Source organism: Sturnus vulgaris, chromosome 21 (assembly GCF_052056855.1).
Source record: "Sturnus vulgaris isolate bStuVul1 chromosome 21, bStuVul1.hap1, whole genome shotgun sequence".
Classification (NCBI taxonomy): domain Eukaryota; kingdom Metazoa; phylum Chordata; class Aves; order Passeriformes; family Sturnidae; genus Sturnus; species Sturnus vulgaris.
In genome coordinates, this window is record NC_142263.1 from 7,573,591 (window position 1) to 7,594,728 (window position 21,138).

At 49.9% G+C, this 21,138-nt stretch overlaps 2 protein-coding genes across 4 annotated transcripts in view; one reads left to right on the plus strand and one right to left on the minus strand.

Annotated features, from left to right (window-relative positions):
- Positions 1-14,905, plus strand: part of LOC106860234 (sphingosine-1-phosphate transporter SPNS2-like) — a 132,462-nt gene extending 117,557 nt beyond the window's left edge. For 2 of the 3 annotated variants that reach the window (XR_015807974.1, XM_088177194.1), the window contains 2 exons: positions 10,051-10,097; positions 11,791-14,905. Coding sequence is in view for 2 of the 3 variants with exons in the window: in XM_088177194.1 (XP_088033320.1) it covers positions 10,051-10,093 (43 nt within the window). In the remaining variant the exon portion in view is untranslated. Of the gene's footprint in view, positions 1-4,241; positions 4,351-10,050; positions 10,098-11,790 lie in introns of all 3 variants that reach the window. The other variant, XM_088177193.1, reaches the window with a different exon arrangement.
- A 4,720-nt stretch (positions 14,906-19,625) lies between these two features.
- MYBBP1A (MYB binding protein 1a) overlaps positions 19,626-21,138 on the minus strand; it is a 56,545-nt gene continuing 55,032 nt past the window's right edge. The window contains exons 26-27 of the mRNA XM_014888011.2: positions 20,743-20,867; positions 19,626-20,256 (exon numbers count right to left, since the gene is read on the minus strand). Coding sequence (XP_014743497.2) covers positions 19,755-20,256; positions 20,743-20,867 — 627 coding nt within the window. The 3' untranslated portion in view covers positions 19,626-19,754. The remainder of the gene's footprint in view (positions 20,257-20,742; positions 20,868-21,138) is intronic.

The window sequence follows — 21,138 nt, forward strand, 5'->3', positions numbered from 1 at the left end:
CCAGGTATTAAAGTGGCAGCTGACTGATGCTGAGTGTGCTCCATTCTGGGAGTCTGCATTGCCAAAAAGAACATTCCTTCTCTGAAATAGCTGGAGCTGCATCACAGGGGGTTTGAGAGGCTGGGCACTTATTTTAGAGAGATGTGTCAGTGCTGCATTGAGGCAGAGTTTGGATTTGAGGATTTCAGGAGCTGCAAGTGGATTTTAACAACTCCCAAAAAGGGATATTTGAAAACAGTTTGCTCACTGCTAATACTCAGCTGCTTATGGGGAGGAATATCATTGCTTCATTTGTTTGGACTTTACAAAAGAACAAAAATTAAACATTTGCTACAGCAGTAGAAACTCACAGTGCTTTTTTAGCCCAGATAAGATAGCCTTGGTCTTCGAAGCCACATGAATTTACAGCAAAAAGCCTGGATTAAAATGCAGAGGATCTGTGGTGATGGAAGGAGAGAGGCAAGGAGTGAGTTTTGAGTATCTGAGAGTGGCATGATAAAAACTCACAGACTGCAGATGGAACAAGATTAGACTATTAGATGGTTTATATGGAATCCCTGTTAAGATTGTGAAGGGGAGAGGTGGTGAAAATGTTAGCAGTTCTATTCTTGGTTGAAAAAGCTCCTTGTAGAGCTGTTGGTTTTCTCACCTGTTTACTGGCCATGTTTGTAACTCCATAAACAGAGTTAGCAAAACCAAGAATGTAACAGCTTAGGCCCTGAATTTTGAATGCTGGTTTGCTGCTGCAGTTGGGAGCTGCTGGTGTCATGCAGATGGAAAATGGTGTCAACTAAAACAATTGCTGATCTGTCGTGTCACTTTAGTCAGCCTGCAGATTTCCTGCAGGTCGGGTGGGGAGGTGTGCAAGGTCAGTGTGGTTGTTCACAGGCACTTTGAGCTCAGCTGTGGTCCTTGCACAGTGTTTGAAATGTGCTGTTGGCAGCAGGAGCTTTGCTCTAGCCCAGGCAGAAGCTTGGGGGCAGCTGGTGCTGGCAGAGGGGGCTGCAGGCAGAGCTCTGGGTTCTCCAGAACCACCCATTCCCCACCAGGCTGACCTTCCCAAGTTCATCCCCTGTGGCACAGAGAAAGGAAAACAATACTCCTACACTATTCCCATCTACTCAGTGCTCTCCCACAGCAGGAATGGAATTTCTCCATGTGCCTTATGCCATAGGAAAGCCAAAGGTCTCTTTTCCAAGAGCTCCAGATCAAGAGCAACTTGGGAGTCTTCCTGCTGTCTTGGCTACTGACTCTGTGCTGTGAGCCCCAAGAAGGCAGATGTTGTCCCTAAAATGCTCATCAGCTGTAAAACAGGATTGAAGGCACTTTCCCACAATGTACAAGGGGCACTGAAATCATATGCCACCAATGGACTCAGCATGTCAATTGGTGTTGGCATTGCAAAGGAGAATTCTTGGCATAGAGGGACTTTGCCATGCAGGAGGAGATTTTAAATTCTCACTCAGACAGATTCTTTGGTAAGGCTGCCCTGGCACAGAGACAAAATCTGATCAGATCCCACACAGGTGACTGGAGCACTGAGCAGAAGGCAGCAGCTTTCCAAGCAGGAAACAATCTCTGACACAAGGAAATAGAAGAAATCATGAAAAATTCAGCTCTGCTGTTTCCTGATGTCAGAGCATTTTGCAAAGGCATTGGCTTTTATGAGCAGAATGACCTCTCCTTGTGCAGTAATCTGCAAGGCAGATACTGTGGCTGTGTTAAAGCAATTTACTTGTGGTTGGGTCCTTGACTTGGGCCAGGCTTTAACCCCAGCCAGTCCCTCACAGCCCCCTGCCCCACCAGCACACTGGGGAGAATGGGAAGGGTAAGAGCTGAAAAACTTGTGTGTTGAGTACAGTTTAATAGGGAAAGTAAAAGCTGCACCACAAACAAAACAAAACAAACCAAGGAATTCATTCTCCACTTGCCATGGCAGGTGGGAGTTCAGCCATCCCCCAGGACAGCAGGGCCCCTTTACACACAGGTTACCTGCAAGGACAAACACCTTCACTCCAAACGTGCTCCTTCTTCATTCTTCCCCCGACTTTATATACTGAGCACAGCATCATAAGGTGTGCAATATGGGTTTGGCTCTCCTGTCCTGGCTGCATCTCCTCCCAACTTCCATGGATACCCAATTCCTCACCAGCAGAAAAGGCCTTGGCTCTGTGCAAGCCCTGTTCAGGAATAACAGAAACATCTCTGGATTATCACCCATGTTCAGCACTAATCCAGAACACAACCCTGCTCCAGATGATGGGAGAAAAATTCAATTAAATCTGCTCCAGCCAAACCCAGCACAGCCTGAATGACATCTTTTAGAGAAACAGGGACAAACTGTTGGAGTACCACCTCCAGTGCTCCAGTAAGGAGTGTCTTAAGTGCTCTGGCTTGGTCATTCCCAAAGTTTCTGCCTGACCTCTACAATTCACACAGGGATTGCCAGCACTGTTACAGTGCAGTGAAATCAATGGATGGGGGTTTCCTTGAGGCCTCCAGGCCATGTTGGACAGGGCTTGGAGCAACCTGGTCTGCTGGAATATATCCCAGCCCATGGCAAGGGGTTGGAATGAGATGGTCTTCAAGGTTCCTTCCAACACAACCCCTTCCATGGTTCTGTTATTTCCCACACCTGGTAGCTCAGAGGCTGGTGAAAAGAGCTGTAGCATGAGGCAGTTATTTTGGAGGATAAGAGGTATGTTTTTAATCAAGTGCCATCAGGAAGTTCTACAGGATTTTTCTATTTTAAGATTTAATTCGTTCTTATCTGCTTTTTATGTCATGTTTTCTCCCGCTTGCCATCCAATCATTCAATCAAAAGTGAGGCACTCCACTGCCTCTTTTCTCCATTATTTCAGTGGATGTAAGTGTATGTTGTTACACACATCTTCTGTGGCACTAAAAATCCCTCCACCCCAATACTGAGCAGAATATCTGGCAGAACTATACTTACAGACTCAGGCACAAAGTTTCTCAGACCTGCATCTTCACAGACTGCAGGGGTCCATGTCAGTGCCCCCACAGAGCTCTGGAGCTCATTTCCATCCAGGTCCTTGGGAGCCTGACTGCTGCTGTTATCTGCTCATCTTCACATCTGCTCTGCTGCAGCTGTCTGGGAAAATAGCAGGAAAGGTTGATTTTTCCTTTATGCCAGTTTTCTCCTCAGTAAAGATGTGTGAAAGAGGAAAAAATGAAGCTGACCTATGTTTCTGCCTCTGGAGACAAATCAGCACCTGGATTAAATGAACAGATGGAAAATACTCACAGGCTGTGCAGCTTTAAGGGGCTGAACCAAATAGAGGAGAAAATATATTTGCTGTACATGATTATCATATTTTGTTTGCTAAACCCACTGACATGCAGGAAGAAAAGGGGATTTGAGCCAATTTTTTTTTCCAGTGCAGCTGGAGGAGCCTGTCCCCACACTGCCAGAGCAATGCAAAGGGAAGGGCAGCTCTGCCCCTGGCTGTGGAAGGGCTGTGCACACCCAGCTCCTGTGTGAGATTTGGGAAGGCTGTGCACACCCAGCTCCTGTGTGAGATTTGGAAGGGCTGTGCACACCCAGCTCCTGTGTGAGATTTGGGAAGGCTGTGCACACCCAGCTCCTGTGTGAGATTTGGGAAGGGCTGTGCACACCCAGCTCCTGTGTGAGATTTGGGAAAGGCTGTGCACACCCAGCTCCTGTGTGAGATTTGGGAAGGCTGTGCACACCCAGCTCCTGTGTGAGATTTGGGAAGGGCTGTGCACACCCAGCTCCTGTGTGAGATTTGGGAAAGGCTGTGCACACCCAGCTCCTGTGTGAGATTTGGGAAGAGCTGTGCACACCAGGGCTCCTGTGTGAGATTTGGGAGGGCTGTGCACACCCAGCTCCTGTGTGAGATTTGGAAAGGCTGTGCACACCCAGCTCCTGTGTGAGCCTGGGGATGGAGAGCTGCAGGTGCACAAATCCCCTGGCTGGGAATGAGAGCAGGCAGCAGCCACATGAGCTCTATTCCTGCTCCAAAGCAAACTCCTCCTGTGCCAGATTATTGGTTGGATTTTGTTAGACTTCTCTTAGCATCCTTTTCCTTCAGCAGACTGACCTCAGCTCCATCAACAGCCCATTCCTGCAGGCTGGATAACCTGTCAGCTGCATCAGGAATCTCAGTGCTTGGACTGTTTTTAACTGTGTCATCCTTGTGCCACTCACTTGGAGCTCTCTGGGCTGATGTATCACTGTTGCTCTCCTTCCCTTTCAGTCACTGTTTCCAGCTGCAGCCTGCCTGGAGTCTGGAGTTCTGCAGGAATTCATGTTCTCAATCACGTCTTGTCCCAGAATTACTGACTTCACCATCAAAACAGCTTGAGGTCAGTCAGAGCAGGAGCTGCTCTCTGGGATCAATCCTTGATTCCACTGTTTTTACTGAAGGTAACAGGCTGTAGTGAGGGTTAATGTTCTGCAGCCTTTTTTGGGGAGGAGTTGGAGGCTGTGGCAGCTTGTTCAGCATGCCAGGAGGACTGCTGTGGAGCAGGGAACCAAAGCCATCTCCTTCCAGCTGCAGGTGAAAATGGGAACTCTCCTTAGCTACTGCAGGGCAGCAATGGCTAACCCAGTTACCTGCTGCACTGTTGATCAAAAACTGTATAATGAAGGGCATAAAAGGTACACACTTGAACTGGAGACTCCAGCCTGCTGGGTTTGCTCCTCCTGAAGTGTCTGCTGAAAAGGTGGTGCAGGACTGGGACCAGTGTTTGCACTCAGGGTGTGGCAGAGTCCAGCTGAGAGATCTCTGGTTTGTTTTGGCTTCTGCAGTGAGCAGAATAGTGAAAGATGAACAGCTGTGGCTTTGATTTGTTACAGGAGCTGCTCCAGCTCTCCTACTCCATAACTCTTTCATCAGTTATCTGCAGGAATTAGTGATAACAGCAGCATTAGTGCAAGTCCCTTCCTGTGTTCATGGATCAGTTGATAAAATTCACTCTTCCAGCTAATGTTACACAAGTGTGCAGCTACAAATGACCATCCTTAGCCTCTGTTTTCTTTGTCCAATCTCAGGCAGCAACATCAGCTTTGAATGCTGCTGTTTCAGTAGCTGGAATTTCAGACTGCTGCATCTGGCTGGGCTGCTCATCATGCCTGAGACACAGGTGGAGGATGTTGCTCTGATGCCAAGAGAACAGCCTTTAACTGGCTGTATTTGAAAAGAGATTTGTTTTTCATAGATTAAGGCCATAAAGTCTCATTACCTTTCAAGGATGTCTGGCCATGAACTTTTCACCACCTAAAATTTCAGGTTTCAGTGTGTTTACAAGGCCTTTTGGAGATGTTTTTAACCTCCCAGTGTCTGAGGAAGTTCAGACAGGAGGAATCTGCTGGGGGCTGCCATTAGTGACTGGTCCCCTGTGTCCCTTCCTAAAGCACTGCTTTAAACAGGCACTTCATGGCACATTGCAGTAGAAACACAGAATTCTCTCCACTGAAATTTAAAGATTAAAGAAGGATCTTTAATCACTGGCAGGAATTGCTGCTAAGTCCAGTGGTCCAGCTGCCCCTGTAGCCCCAGTACTTCTGTCTGCTGAATTAGATCCAGCTCAAAAACTCAATACTAAAAAACTCCTGCTCAGTAACTCAAAAATTGAGTTATTTTCAGGCTAGAAGGACCCTACCGAAGCGTTTTATTGTTGGTTGTAAAAATTAAGTGATGTTAAGTACAGCAGGCTGTGAAAACCAGGAACTCATTTCCTAATATGCTTCTCAGTTGCAAAAGCCAGAGTCTGGCTTGTTTAGATAGCAAGAAAACTGGGCTTTGGGAAAGCTGCAGGATACTGAAATACAGGTGGTGCTTAATTTAGGCATGAAACTCGGCATTAACCAGGCTGGCAGCGTTCCCAAAAGCTTTCTGTGAGCACAGCCTCCCTTGGAGCCTTGGGCACAGCACACTGAGGTGTGTCCTCCTTGCTGACATCCTGCTCCTGGCTGGGGCCCGGGGACAGAGGTGACACATCCCTGGAGCTCAGCAGGACACACATCCCAGCAGTTCTCCTCACAGCAGGAGCAGACACAGATCCAGGGGAGAAGGGAAATCTGGGTTCTCCCCGTGCTGGCCCAGGGTGGAGCAGAATGTTCTTGCACTGGATTGGGCAGCAGGAATTCTTTCAAATCCCTGGGACTGCCCAGCAGTGCTGGCTGCACTGCAACCTGTAATCTCCATTAGCTGCTGGCTTGGGGACCAGCAAGGCTGGAAGGGACAGAGCATTTGGAGAATAATCCTGCCCAGTTCCTGAAATAGAGCATAGCTGACCTGTAAAAGATGCTGGCCAGTCATCTGTTATCTTAAATTGGCTGTCTTGTCCTCATGCAGGTCTCTAACCGGCCGAGGTGCAGTGAAATTAGATCCATTTTACATAGCATAAATATTTAACAGCTCTAGAGCATGTAGTTTAATATTAAACAGACAGTCTTATAAATACTTCAGAATTATAGATGCTGTCACAGTACATGGAAATGACTTGATAGGATCTAGGAGAAATATTTAGGTTTGACAGGAGAGGAAGTGATGGAGTTAGAGAGAATCAGCCACATTTTTAACTGCTAGAGGAGTCCGTAAAAAAACCAAAAAGTTGTACAGCTTCTGTTCTTAAAAGGCAATTTGGGTGAGTTTCCTCTTCCTCCAGAAATAACAGGCTAGTTCCCACCCTACTCTCTTCAAGGAATGAAAACATTCACAATCTTAAAATAACACTGCAAAGAAAACAGAACAATTTAGGAGCCAATGTTCAGTGATCCATTCAGTGTGGGATTATCAGTTTTAGAAAGGCAAGTGGTACTTAATGAGGGATTTAGATGCTCTTGAGCCTTGTTATTTTAAGCCCACTACATTTTGCCACCTAAGAGAGTTCAAAATTTATTATTTGTAAGTTTGCTTTAAAAAAAGTAAACAAAATCCCACCTAACCCATAAGCTGAGCCCCACTGCCATTGGTTGTGGCAGTGACCACTGTCCACAGCATGGGGCTTCAGAGGGACTGAGGAGGCACTGTCCCAAATTTGGGGACTATTTCAGCTCTCCCTCGTGCCCACCAGCTTCCTGTGTGATCCCTGAAAGCCATTTCTCTCCCCAGCAGGTTCACAAGTCATGTGCAGTCTGATTTCCCAGCAAATCTTTGTAAAGCATGTCAGGGTTAGCCCCTCCAGGCCTGTGTTCCCATCTGTGAAGCAGGTGAAGCAGAACTTGGGAGAAATGTGTTACAATAAAAGGGTGGTACATTTTATCCCCCAAGTAGGAAAGTTGTGTCTATTGGCAGTTGTGTCAGCAATGCAGGTGGGTTCTCTATGCTAAAATCATGGCAAAACCAACTTTTCCTGTATAGATTCTGTATCCTCTAGGAACATGAATGATGTGGTAAGGGACAGGACTTTAAACATTTTATGTCTTGCTCAGACTTCTGGAGTTTTAGTGTTCTGTGATAGTTTTGTGACATTCCATAGCTTGCTTCCTACTTTTGAAGTTGGCTGTAGCATTCCCAGGAAATTTTCTCTGATGTATTCTGCACAATTCCAATGTTCAATACAACGTGATTTCCAGTGCAGTGGGTTACCAAGAATGGGACTTGTCCAAAGAAACTTGGGTCAGCTCTTCCATCAGAAATATTTCAATTTATAGCCTGGAAAGGCAGAAAAAGCACAGAGGCTTCTATGCACCTTGGAGACCTGTGGGGCTGGTGGGAAGTTAAGAGCTGTGAGCTGGACTGAACCAATTCCTGGTGCAGAGATTTCTTGGAAGGTGTCCCCTGAGTACTGTTTTATCCTGGAACATGTTTAAATCCATTTCAGTGAAAGAAAGTGTTCTAGGTCAGATACAAAGTGTGGTGAAGAGTCAGAACCAAGTTTTATGTGTCCAAAGGGGAGTGATGTTTCCTGAGAATTTGTCACCCAACAGGGCCTCAGGCAGTGACAGTTCTGTGATGTTCCCTGGGCACCTGTCTGAGGATTTCAGTGATGCAGAGAGAACCTGCCTTTGACAGCACAGCTACAATCCCTGCTGGGGAGTTTGGTTCTTAGCTGAAGCTGTCTTGCTTTGAGAGACAGGTATCTGCTAAGGAAGGTGGGAACCTTGGAATGGAAAACATGACCCGTTTCCCTCTGAATCATTGTAACTTTGAAATGAAAGTGTTTCAGGCCAGGCTATGGGCACAGGAGCAGCAGTTGCTCAGCAGTGTGTGTACCCAGGCAAACAAACAGCAGCAGCAGCAGCAGCACAGACCCAGCGCAGCCTCGGCCCGTGCACAGAGAACGGCCCCGGGCCCTTGGCTGCAGTTCCGGGCACGGCCGGCAGGGGCGCTGCTGGCTCCCGGCGGGCAGGGGGGGGGCCATGGTTCCCCGCGCCGCCAGGGGGCGCTGTGCCGCAGCTCGGGCTCCACACGGCCATGGCGGCCGGGCTGCAGGGCCAAGATGGGCGGCAGCGGGAACCTCGGAGCGGGGCTGGGACGGCAGGCCGGGCTCGCCCAGGGCAGCGAGCAACAGGCGGCCGGCACTCGGCAGCTGCAGCTGGAACTGTGCGCTGTCTCGGCAGGCAGGGAGTGCGGGCTACAGTGCAGCAAAAACCCGGAGTATGGGCAGGAAAAACGGCGGGGGCTGAGCAGCAGCAGCCCGGCTCCCGAACAGGGCCGGGAGAGGCTCCCGGGGAGGGGAAAGGAGCTCGGGGATGCCGGGGTTTCCCCTGAGGCACCCCGGCAGATGCTGAAAGTCTCTTTTTTAGTGAGGCAGGGTGTTAATAAGGTCCCAGTTCAGGGACCACACTCACAAGCAGCAGCTCTGGGCTCCCCTCACCCAAGCAGCTGCTCGACCTTCCTCCTCCAAAGCCGAGAACAACAGAACCAGCAGCTGCCCCAGCCCCTTTTTATTTTTTCCCCAGCCCAATTCTCACAGTATCTCTGCCCTTCCCTGAGAAACCCCCAGGTAAAAGAGAGAGCAGCCAGCTGGACCCTTCCCTGAGCTGTGGGCGCTCCTTTTGACTCCCTTAAGTACCCGGTCGTTATTGTCTGCTAGCAACACATACAGGAGAAAATTATTTTAGAGCAAGAAACAAAAGAAAAGGCCTAAACCCCAACCCCGGCACAACCCACCTGCACTGGCAGGTGGAGATTCTCCCTTTGTGACTCAGATTTATTTTTGCTGCTACTGCCCAAGCACAGCCAGAGAGCCCTTGGGTAAAGCCCTCAGCCGGCCAGGGCTGGAGGTGTGCTGGGGGTTCCCCAGTGTTGTAAGAATCCAGGTGTTCCCACTGAACGCTGAGCTGGAGAGCAACTTCCAAAGGTCTCGAGTGCGAGGATGACGCCTGTGACAGTTCCCAGGGGCCCTGCTGTGTGTGTGTCACTGTCAAAGGCACTCACTCTTGTCCCCGAGTAACAAGAACAGCGTGGGAGGGGACGAGAGGAGCTGCTGCTGAGGAAGGTTGAATTCTCCAGGGCAGGTACTACAAGGACAAGCAGCAGGTGCAAGGGATGGGCTTGGTAGGACGTGCTGCTGTCCCTGGGTCCCACAGAGCAGACAGGAGCTATCCTCGCTGCCCTCATGCCAGGAGTTGCAGGACAGCTCCCGCCTGGTGGCACAGCAGTCCCTGCCAGACGCTGTCCATCACAGGGAGCAGGTGCCTGGAACAACAGCAGGTCTTCAGGGGCTGCACACACTGAAAGACAGCTCACTTCTTCTTAATTTAATTTCTATTAGTGATGACTGTTTACATTTGTGCTGTCAGGCTGAAGGACACCAACAGCCACTGTACAATCTTGTAGTGGCTTAAGGAAATAGTGGCTATCTGGATGCCTTTGGGACCTTCCCAGATCCTTGTCAGTTCGTGCCAGCAATGTTGTTTGGCATGTTCCAGCCATTGTCAGCACTGCTGTCAGGCACCCCTCTGTGACAAGGTTTCAGCTTTACACCATTGTGCAGGACAGTTATTAATGTTATTAAGCAACCAAAACCTGGATTTACCAGGCTGGTATGTTATTAGGAACCCATTTCTTTGCTAATTGCAGCTCTCACACACTTCTGTTTTCTCTTCACCAGGGTGAATCAGCTTGTGATGCCACCAGCCTCTGTGAAGGTGTGAGACGGTGAGTGACCCAAACCAGCCGTAGGTTTCAAGCTACAGCTCTGCCCCAAACCTGTCAGCCCATTTCTTTCCTTATGAATTGCAGAGAAATTTCCTTAGCCAGCTCTGCTGTGCACCTTTGCCATCCTCAGCCCAAAGCAGAGCAAATCAAGAACAGGGAAACCAGGGTTCAACCCAAGTGTCCTTTGTAGTATCAAATTGTTTCCAGAACCTGGTGCTCCCTCCTTTGAGCAGAAGAGCCCATGTTACCCGTGTCCCCTTGACCACCAGCAGTGTGACTGTCCCAGGCCAGAACTTAAAACCTTTTGGTGTTCACAAAACCTCCTGCTGCCCTGCTCTGGGTTAAACACAGGCCAAACCACCATTTCTGGCAGAGTCCAAACTTTCTGCAGAAAGTGTTTCCTGGCAGCACCTGACCCTGCACGTTGTTGCTGGACTGTCCCCTGTGCAGCCCTCGATCCAGGGACCGTCCCCTTCCTGCTGCCCACCCTGTCCCTTGTGTTCATGCTGTCCTTATCACTCCCCCACAGCCACAAGTGATAAACACTTCCCAGCATTTTACTGGAGCCAAAATTAATTAAAGCAAGTTTTTGAAGAGGAGATTTCTTTCCCATAAATTAAATGCATTGAAAGACTAATCAAAAAATCAGAACTCAATAAGACACTTCAGAATGGCCTTTTGAGGGAAAAGATTTAATACAATCTCTAGCACAGCAGATGTGTTATTTCCACAGAGGGGAGTGGATTCGGGCACAGGGCTGCCTGGAGTTTGTGGGCTCTGGGCTGGATGTGTATTCACACAGTATTATTTAACAGTAGCTTTTTGATAAAGTTGGAGGGTTTTTTTTAAAAAAGTGCCATCAACAAATCTGGGAGGAAATACTTGGTGCTGTTGCTAAACTTGTCTTGTAAACCAGTGACTACCTGTGTCTTGGGCACATCAAGGTTTTTCACTGCACTTTCCTCTCTTTTGGTCCAGTTTTATACAAGTTGAAAGTAACCAGGGCACCATCATAGGAGAATTTTTCTGTAATGCAGCAGCCAGTAGTTTTTAAGGTCAGGGGCAATTTCCTGCATAACACGGAGCACAGACCCTCTCACAGGAAATCCTGCAGTGAGAGAACTGGTTATCCTTGCCCCATTATCTAGGGAAGCAGTTGGCTGGTAGATATGGTAGATAGGCACCAGAGTGGTACCTCAGCAGTGAGGAGAGGTGCTGACATGCTCCTTAAAGGCAGCATGGAGCAGCAGCAGTGCCTGCCCTGCCTTGGCAGCAGCACACTGAGCATACTGCTGGGCTGGGGTCCCCAAGGGACAGCGTTTCTAAAATGACAATTTAAGGCACAAGGCAGCCCCTCTTTAGTAAACTGAGGGGGTCAAAAGCAGTCTAAAATGGCACCTGTAATGTGTGAGCTGCTTCAGCCCACAGCAGGAGCAGTTGTGCCTACACAGCTGCCTTAAGCACTGCACAGGAGCTACACCTGCCTGCACCTCCTGGAGCAGGCTGGGCCAGGATCACAGAGCATTTGTTTCCATCCCAAACGGCTTCTGCACGTACCGAAGTGCTGCCTCCACCATGGGCAGGCTCTGCCAAGCCCCTGCTTGCACAGAGACCAGGGGTCTCTTAGCTGGCCCCCAGCACCAATCCATAGCTGGAACGTGCCCAGTAACCACCTTCTGTTCCCTGTTTGCAGCTGCCAGTGAGGGCAATGAACATGGACTCCTGCTCCCACCATGCCAGTCTCAGTCTCGAAGCCCTTCTGTTCTGGATATCAGTGGATCCTTCAGCTCCACGTCACAGGGGGGGTTCTCTGGCTCCAGCCTGCGGGGTCAGGCACCAGGAGATGAGCAGAGAACGTGGCAACTTCTGGAACACAAGGAAGTTCACGGGGTCCCCTGAGCATGGGAACCAACTGTCCACTGGACCCAGAAAAAGCTGCCCAAGTGAGCAACTGTAGATTGTGTAAATGGTTTTAGTTGTAGCCAATGAAGTTCCACATTGTTTGTAGGGCAGCTGGTGTCCTATGGAATGCTGCTGCTCTGCCAGCACTCCCACTCCCACAGACTGCACTAGTTGAGGACCTGTTCTGTACATCACCTTTTCTTTGACACTGAAGGCTTGATTCAGATTATTATTTTTTATTTAAATATGTTATAAGATGCTTTATCTCTGCTGAAGACATTAGATGAGATATATATATATATATACTTAGATAAACAGTTTTTATTTAAACATTTGAAATCTGGAGCTGCCTGTGCAACCATAGCAGACATGAATAACGTCCACAGCTCTCCTCCTCTCAGTGCCCTGGTGCCAGGGCCTGCAAGGGCACCACAGGGAAACTTCCAGTGGGTGACCTGCCTGTCACTGAGACTGAGCAATGGGACAGAGGAGAGAGTTTCACTGCACTGGATATGCTGGTGGTTGTCACAGAAAGGCCCAGAAGAACATTGGACAGAAATACCTACAGGCTCTAGAGTTTTTCATATGCTCAATTCAGCCTTCCTAGGAGGTTCACAGGCTTTTAAACGACCAAAATCCACCTGGCTGAATGGCTGTCCCTCGGGCCTGGGAGTGCAATATTGCTGTGCAGTGACCTCGTGCTTTGTTTACATGATACCATATCACTCAGACTGTCAATGCTAATTCTCCCTGTCAATATTCCAAAGCAGGTGGACACTCTGACACTCTGCCTTCAGAGTGCTTGGGTTCCTGCACACCCCACCCAGAGCACTGCCACTGGGGTGTCACTTGTACCTTTACAAAGGTGCATTTGAGAGCTTTCAGACAAGGCCAGTGCCTGACCTGGGTCAGACTCAAATGCAGAAGCATGTCATGGTGCCATTCCACTGGAGTCTTGTTTCCTATACTTGGCCTCCACAAGCCAAATTTATGCTGTGTCAGCTGGATGGGGGAGGAAGGGGAGCACAGGTCCTGAAGAGGGCCAGGCTGCCACAGAGGGGGCACTGCCACAGGGAGGGCACTGCCACAGGGAGGGCACTGCCACAGGGAGGGCACTGGCTCAGCAGCCCCCATTCCCTCTGTTCTGAGCCCTCTGTCAGAGTTCAGATCCCCCCTCCAGTTCAGCACAACTTGAGCAGGTAGAAGCACCTCATTCTTGTGCTCATGGCTCACAAGTGACTGCACTTGGGGTCTGAGGAGGATTAAATCAGCTCAGGAAATGTCAGACCAGGACTAGATGTGAGTTCAGGCTGGGAGCTGCAGTGCTGGTTGTGCCATAAGATCACTGAGCACAGGAATGTACTGTTAGTAAATCTGGGTTTATCTCCCATTTGCTGCCAGGATGTGCTGGGACCAATGCACAGCATTGCAGCAGAGATGTTTCCAATTCCAGCTGCTCACCCCATAGCAGGGCCCTGCCCAGGTGGGGATTCCTGTAATCCTGTGAGCCTTTCCTCCTCCCCAGACTTCACAGGACTCCTCTGCAAGGATTCTGTCACCTGAAATTCCTTAACAGTAGCTCTAAGTCTTGGCTAAAGAACCAGAGCCAAAAGTGTTCCTCTAGTGCCTGAGCAAGCAGGTGCTAGAAATAACAAAGCAAAGCAAATCCCGACAATGCTTCACTTCCTACCTCGTGCCACTATTTACACTCGGAGGGGAAACACAGCGCTCTAGTCTGGGAGCCAAACACTTGGCTTTAAAGGCACATGAATTGCTGATTCCCATTAAGAAATTCCTTTTTAAGCTGTTTAAAAAGAAACAAAAAGCAACCCAACAATCACTCATTTCATCTCAGAGACCAAAGAAGATTAACCACATTTCCTAAATTGCTTTTCTGATAGGCTCTCTGTTGTAGCATTTACTGTCAACAAAATAGAACATTTCTGCTAAGGTTCAGAGATTAGGAATTCTCCTTAAACTTAATTCTCAGGAGTCAACAATGAAAAGGGAACTGAAGTGTTTGTGGTGTGTGTAGGACTGGCAGTCCTTGTTTGTGACAGGCTCCAGTCCCTGTCAGAGCTCAGTGCTGGTTTCATCCTTTGTGCACATGAAGGAAATGTGTGGATTCTATTTTAAACAAGGACAGAGGGAAGAGAGCAAACAAGGGAGTGAGAAATGAGTCCTACCTTCAGCAAGGGATCCCTGAATCCCTGCTTCCACATGTTCCAGGTTAAGAGAGGGAGGCTCAGGCTTCTTCCAGATCTTTGCTGCTTTCAGCAGGGTCGGTGCAAGTGTCCAGAGACACCAGGGAGGCTCCAGCTGCCCCTCAGTTCATCACGAGGGTTTTCTTCTACTCCACTTTATACAGGGGATTTTTTAAAGCATTAACTACCCCCAGCTGATCCTGCCCTGGCAGTGAGGTGATTTGTACAGTGTGGGAAGCTGAGGCAATGGGACCTGCCCAGAGAGACAAGAGAATGGCCCAAAAGGCAGCAAGCTGCCAACCCAAGTGGCTCCTGCTGCCAGCGCTCCCAGAGCAGGTCTGGGTGGCCCCAGGAGCATCTCCCCTTACAGTCAGGGTGACTAAACCCCATAAGTGTCTGGCTGTGCTCTGGGAAGCAGAGTTCTTCCAAGCTCCACCCCAAATGCTCGTTTTCTTCTCCATTTGCTTTATTGTCTGGTAAACCAGCACTTACAATCACTTTTACTACGTGATGTATGGGAGTATTAGTATATTTTCTTGTTATACAAGGGAGGAGTATAAAATAGTTTTCTGATTTCTTTCAGAAGCAAATGACTATTTTATTTTTTAAGAGCAATTGATTGTGAATCTCAGAGTATAAAAAAAAAGATAAGCCAAATATATACCTTTATGTAAATTAAGAAATAAAAGTATTTAAAATGTACCTCCTGACTCCTATTTTTGTGTCACCTGTGCACTCCTGTGGTTGCTGCCTGCAGGGCTGGTCCCTGGGACAAGGATGCTCCAAGCTCCAGCAGCCACAGAGCTGCCAAGAACTAACCTGGGAGTTTGTTGAGAAATAACACCAGGAGCTGGGAAGGGGTGGATCACAGCCTCCTTTTCCCTCTGAGCTGGCTCCAGCCAGGACCAGAGCTGGGGGAAGGAGTCAATGTGGGCACAGAGGTGGGGTCCTGCTCCAGCCCCATTTAGGCCCCTCACAGCACAACTACAGGACCTGGCTGATGGGCTGAGAAAATGGTGGTGTGGGAGCCATGGAGGATGGACAGGAAGCCAGGAAATGAATTCCCACAGTGGGCACTGAGGCTGCCCTTCTGCAGGGATCCTGCAGCAGCCATGGCCACCAACCTCCCAGGATGGTGGAACAAAGGAGGGAAGGGGCTGGTCCTGCACATGAGGAGCCCTGCAGCTCAGCCTTGGCTGCCGTGACACAGACAAGGGAGTCTGAGGCTGCCCTGACCTCCCACAGCACCCTGCAGTGCCTCCCTCCAGGATCCTCCTCCTTCAGCACAGGACAAGTGCCCAAGCCAGGAAACTGCAAAAGCAAAGGCTCTGTCACTTAAAACAATCGTCCCTGATGGCCTTTTGTCAGTGCTTCTCGAGGCTTTCAGCTTAATCGTTCTTGTAAATTACTTGATTAAGAGTAATTTTCCAAATTCTGATGTTCCAGCAGATAGATAAGCTTTGAAGCTCAGCAACTTTAGCTTGCATCCATCAACTACTGCTAACAAGTGTGCTGTCCTCCCTGGCTTTGGATCATGGCCATAGCCGTGTGTGTGTGTGTGTGTGTGTGTGTGTGTGTGTTACAGGTGTGTGTTATGGGTGTGTTACGGGTGTGTGTTATGGGTGTCTGTTATGGGTGTGTGTTACAGGTGTGTGTTATGGGTGTGTTATGGGTGTGTTATGGGTGTGTTATGGGTGTGTGTGTGTCTGTTATGGGTGTGTTACAGGTGTGTTATGGGTGTCTGTTATGGGTGTGTTACAGGTGTGTTATGGGTGTCTGTTATGGGTGTGTGTTACAGGTGTGTGTTATGGGTGTGTTATGGGCGTGTGTGTGTCTGTTATATGGGTGTGTTACAGGTGTGTTATGGGTGTCTGTTATGGGTACCCCCACACACTTGCTCACTCCCCATCCCTACTTCACAAACCCTCCCCTCACTGCCTGTAGAGCTCTCACAGGGCCACCCATGCTCTGACAAACAACAGCCCCATGTGCTGGCACAGGTGACTACCCTGACCCTCTCCTGACTGGTCTGTACAAGCTGACATTCTTTATGCTGCAGTGCCCTGCTGTCACTGGTGCATTTACATTTATCACATTGCACAAAGAGGTGCTGATTGCATGGCAACCTCTCCTGAGCAATTCCAACACTGCACCCATTGCCCAGAGTCCCTGGCAAAATCTCGGTAAGACATACAGGATATTAGATCAGAAATCACAGAATCATGAATGGTTTGGGCTGGAAGGACCATAAAGACCAATTAATTCCACCGTCCTGCCATGCCAGGGACACCTTCCACTGTCCCAGGTTGCTCCAAGACTTGTCCAGCCTGGCCTCAGACACTTCCTGGGATGAGGCAGCCACAGCTGCTCTGTGCACCCTGTGCCAGGGCCTCACCTCCCTCACAGGACTCCACGTGCTTGGATTTGTCCCGTGGCTTTGGCCAGTCTCCACCACTGCATCCCTCCCCTGAGCTCTGAGCCCAGGGCAGCTGAGAAGAAAAGGCTTTGTTTAAATCAAAGCATGCTCAGTCTAAAGGCCGAGCAACACACAGGACCTGAAATCAAGTAAAATGAAACCTTTGTGATTATTAAAAGGCCCAAATACGTGCTGGTGAAACATAATTTGACTTGTTGGATTAATGACTGCATTCTATAAGCACTGCATCAAAGGCAGCCTACAGTCAGGTAATTTAATTGGCAAGAGTTGTTAGGGCAGCATGACCCACACTGTGCCCTGCAGCTCTCCTGTCCCTTTTCCCCTTGACCACTCTGCAAGTCCTGGAGACCAAACACAGCGATGGACACAGACAGCAGAGGTCAGCGAGCCTCTCCAGCCTGACAGCTGCCACTACCCAGTGGCCATCCTGCTGTCAGAAACAACAGCTGGCACAGCTTTGGCCTCGTGCTTTGCCCTTCCCAAAAGGACAGTGACAAGCTGATCCACATGGACTCTTCACTGCAGTGACCCTGGCAGGTATCCCAGAGTGGCTCAGCCAGGCTCTGTGGCCTCATGTGGCCAAGGACCTGCCCAGCGTGGTGGCTCTGGGTGCCACAGCTGCACTCTCTGCAGGCAGGTGAAGATTCCCTCCCCAGACTGCCTGGAGACAACCCTCTCACCCAGCTCACTCTTGCTTCCCTCCCACCACACCTGCCTGCTGTTCCTCCTCTGGTTCCACACAGCAGAGGCACAAAATCCCAGGATGTCCTACTTACAGGCAAGAGAGAAAGAGAGAAATCATTAATGAGACACTTCAGATCTGAAGCCCTTTGTCCCCTTTGGAGCCCCTCGGGATCATGAAACCAGGACAGCCCTGACCTGCTGGCCTCCTGTGTGCTGCATTTGCATAATACATGAAAAGTCATCACTCGGGACAGCTGGAGGGGCTTAGCTGGGATTGAGGCTTTAACGAGGCAATGAACCAGCTTTCAGCAGTAAATGGCAAAGACAGGGCAGCATCCCCAGTGTCAACAGGCCCATTTAGAGCAGAGATGCCCTTTTTCCTGGAGACAGGATTGGCAATAATTGCCAACACCTTCTGCCTGGGAATAGAGATTTGTAGCTCTTCTTCAGGATGCAACAGCAGCTATTCCAGTCAGCAGCCTACAGCCCCCTCCAGATGAGTAAATGCTTTGGGAGAAAAGGTCCAGCAGGATGAGTCCAGCCCTGAATTGCTCAGACAAGAACTGGAGCATCACAGAGAGCAGGAAGCAGCCACCTCCTGAAGGTCTGATCTGCAGTGTCCTGGTGACACACCTGCAGCCCAGATCTCCGTCCTGTCTGGGCACCTCTGCAAACCCTCCCGAGGCTGGAAGGCACAGTCATCGAGGGTGGGCACAAGGAGATCTGCCCTTCACCTCCTGCCCAATCTGTGCCAATACTTCAAAGACTCTTGGAGAATCCAGAGCCTGCCAACCCCTCCTCATCCAGCATGCACAAGGGCTGTGTCCTCCAAGGCAACACCAAAGAGCCCCTCAGTCCTAACTGCCCCAAGTGCCTGAGGAGCTGTGGAGGCAGGAAGAGAAAGGCAGGCACAGGAAGGATTCTCTGCTGAACTGTGGGCACACAAACTCCAACGTGCTGCTCACAGGAGCCAGCACATCACAGGATGCACACTTCGGATGTGCAGCTCAGCTTGTGGGATCACTGCTGGGATCAGGCAAAGTGGAAGCTGTGGGTCTGCAACGGGAGGTGTCTGTGTCACTGCAGCTGCTGTCTCCCAGGAGTTCTGTGCCATTTGAGCAGGGAATCATTGCAAAGGCAGATAAATAGCCACAGGCAAACACAACCCTTTGCAGCTCTTCTCTCACCCCCTCCAAAAGCAATACGACATTTCCAGTGCCCTGATCTCTGCCTGGTGGTGCAGACCCACCTGCAGGATGAGAGCTGAAGGCACAACAGGCACAGCCCTGCTCCCAGCCCTTCCCTCTGCCTGCAACAGCTTCTGCCAGGAGCCAGCACCAAACTCCTCTGCAGCAGGGAGGAGAGCAGTGGGGCCTTCAGAGAATCACAGAATCACTAAGGTTGGAAAAGCCCTTCAAGATCATCAGGTCCAAGCATTAACCCAGCACTGCTCCCTCAGATACTGGAGAGGAGTCAGGGCCATGTTCTGACATCCGGAGCAGGGTGCTCAGCAGGTGAGGAGGAGCAGGGAGGCTTTAGTGGCAACTACAGCATGAGTAACATTCCAAACACTCTGAGCCTCAGCTCTCAACGAGAACCAGGTACCCAACACATGGAGAATTTGGTCCTGGCACTCTCCAAAGGGATGATGGCATCCCAGCACTCGGGAGCCTGGGGGTAAATAAGCAGATGCAATTCCAGGCAGTCACCTACTCAGACTGTTTGCTGCAGGCCTGCTGTTCCAGGTGCCTTGCATGGCTGCACACAGGCTGCCAGCCTGCCAGAGAGGCCAATCAATCAACCATTTCAATTGTTTCACTGATTTATTGATGTCCCTGCACTACCACAGGGGCCACGACCCCTCCTGCACCCAGCAGCAAAAAGGCAAGAAAAACCAGATCGTGGCAGTTACAGACAATACCACAGTGGCCAATCTGGAAATAGCTGACCCCAGAGTTTGCCTGTGCAAACCCATTTAACTCCAGGCATTTCAGAAGCTGCATCTCCCACACTGGAAAAGCTGTGAGCACTGCTGGGCCTGGGCAGGACAGGGATGAGCCTTTAGGAATCACTCCTGAATCTCCCACACAGGCTTGACCAGTGCAGTGCCAGCACACCCAGCCCGACTCCCCAAAGAATCTAAACCAGACTCTTGCTTCTACCTTGGAAAATCAGGGAGACAGGATTCTCTGGCACTGCCACAGAAGAGAGAGTGGGCATCTCCCAGAGCCTGGAGGGGATGTGATCTCCTGAAGCTCTCTGTGCTCTAGCTGAGCCCTCCACACAAGCCAGACCCACAGCTTTAGAGCTCAGCATCATGGAAGGTTTATTTAAAAGTCATGAAGAGCATAAAAACTATAGATATTAAAGATATTTCAACAGTCTACTGAGCCATGCTAGCCATGCCAGGCCTGGCTGAGTCCATGGAGTTTACTCGTGCTGCATTGGAGCTTGTTTCTCTTTTCTTTTCTTCTTGGCTTTGCCTTCCTTCTGCTGGGTCTCCTGGACAACACTCCCCTTGCTTTTCTTTGCAGCTGGAGCCTGCTCAGCTTCATTGTCTGCAGCACCTTTTCTTTTTCTGTTTTTCTTCTTCCTTTTCTTCTTCTTCTTATCAGCCACAGCATCTCCTTCATTAGCAGTGGGGAGGTCCCCACTGCCCTTTACCACTCCGTTCTCCTTGCCCCCCCTGTTTGGATGCTTTTTGCTGCCACCAGGCACGAGGCCTTTCTTCTGCTTGGGGGTTTCTGTTCCCAGGGGCTGTTCCTCTGGGACTGCTGCTTCTCCATCTCCCCCTGGTACCACCCCGTTCTCCTGGGTGCCTTTCTTGCGATTCTTGCGTTTCTTGGTCTCTGGCAGGAAACCTTTTCTCTTCTTCTTAAGCAGCTCTGCTCCCTGGGTGGGTTTACTGGCTGTCTTCTCTTTCTTGGGCTTCCTGCAGAGAGAATGCCAACAACCAAGAGCAACTTAATTTACAGCCAGGGAACAGCGTGATCCATGTGACAGGCAGTCCACAACAGGCAGAAGCACCAGACAGGTGCAGGAAGCACAGGATGAGGATGAGTGCTGTGAGGATGAGCATTACCCATGGAGGTGGGATAATGCCTGCCTGTGACCCTGGCTTTCTGATCTTCTGGCAACACATGATCAGGCATCAGACATGTCAGTCCTGTGTTACAACCCTTTCCCATCAGGGACAAATCCCAAGATGTAAGCACAGAGAACAATGAGCCCGGTATTATTCCAAACAAGCGTTAATGAGTGTGTCAACCCCACCAAGCAAGGAGCTCCATTGAACTCCACCCTGAACTTGCTGCCTTGCCTTCCTTTCTCTTCCCACCTCCCCACATCCTCACACATGAGCAGGGCAGGCAGGCAGGCCCCAGACAAGGCACAGTGCCAGGATGCCAAGCACACATACGTGTAGTTCAGCCAGCCCATGACGTTCCAGTAGAGAGAGTCGAGCCGTGGTGAATTCCCAATGTCTTCCAGCTGCTTCAGGGTGAGCAGAACTTTCTCCACCTCTGTCAGCTTCACATTCAGCTTCTGCAAGAGGCAAAAGGGGGGATGTGCAGAGTGAACTCAGGAAGGGCACAGGCCATTCTCAGGGGCTATGGCAGCAATTACCAATCCTGCCTGGCTGCTCCAAGCCACTGCCGTGCTCTGTTTGCACCACTTTAATTTGGGGCAAGAGCTGCTGAGTCACACCCTGCCATCAGCTACTGGGTTTGCTCGAGTTCCTACCATGAGAGGCATGAGTCTAACAGAACTGGCATAAAAAGAACTGGAGGGTCCTTCAGCCCACTCTCCTTTCCTG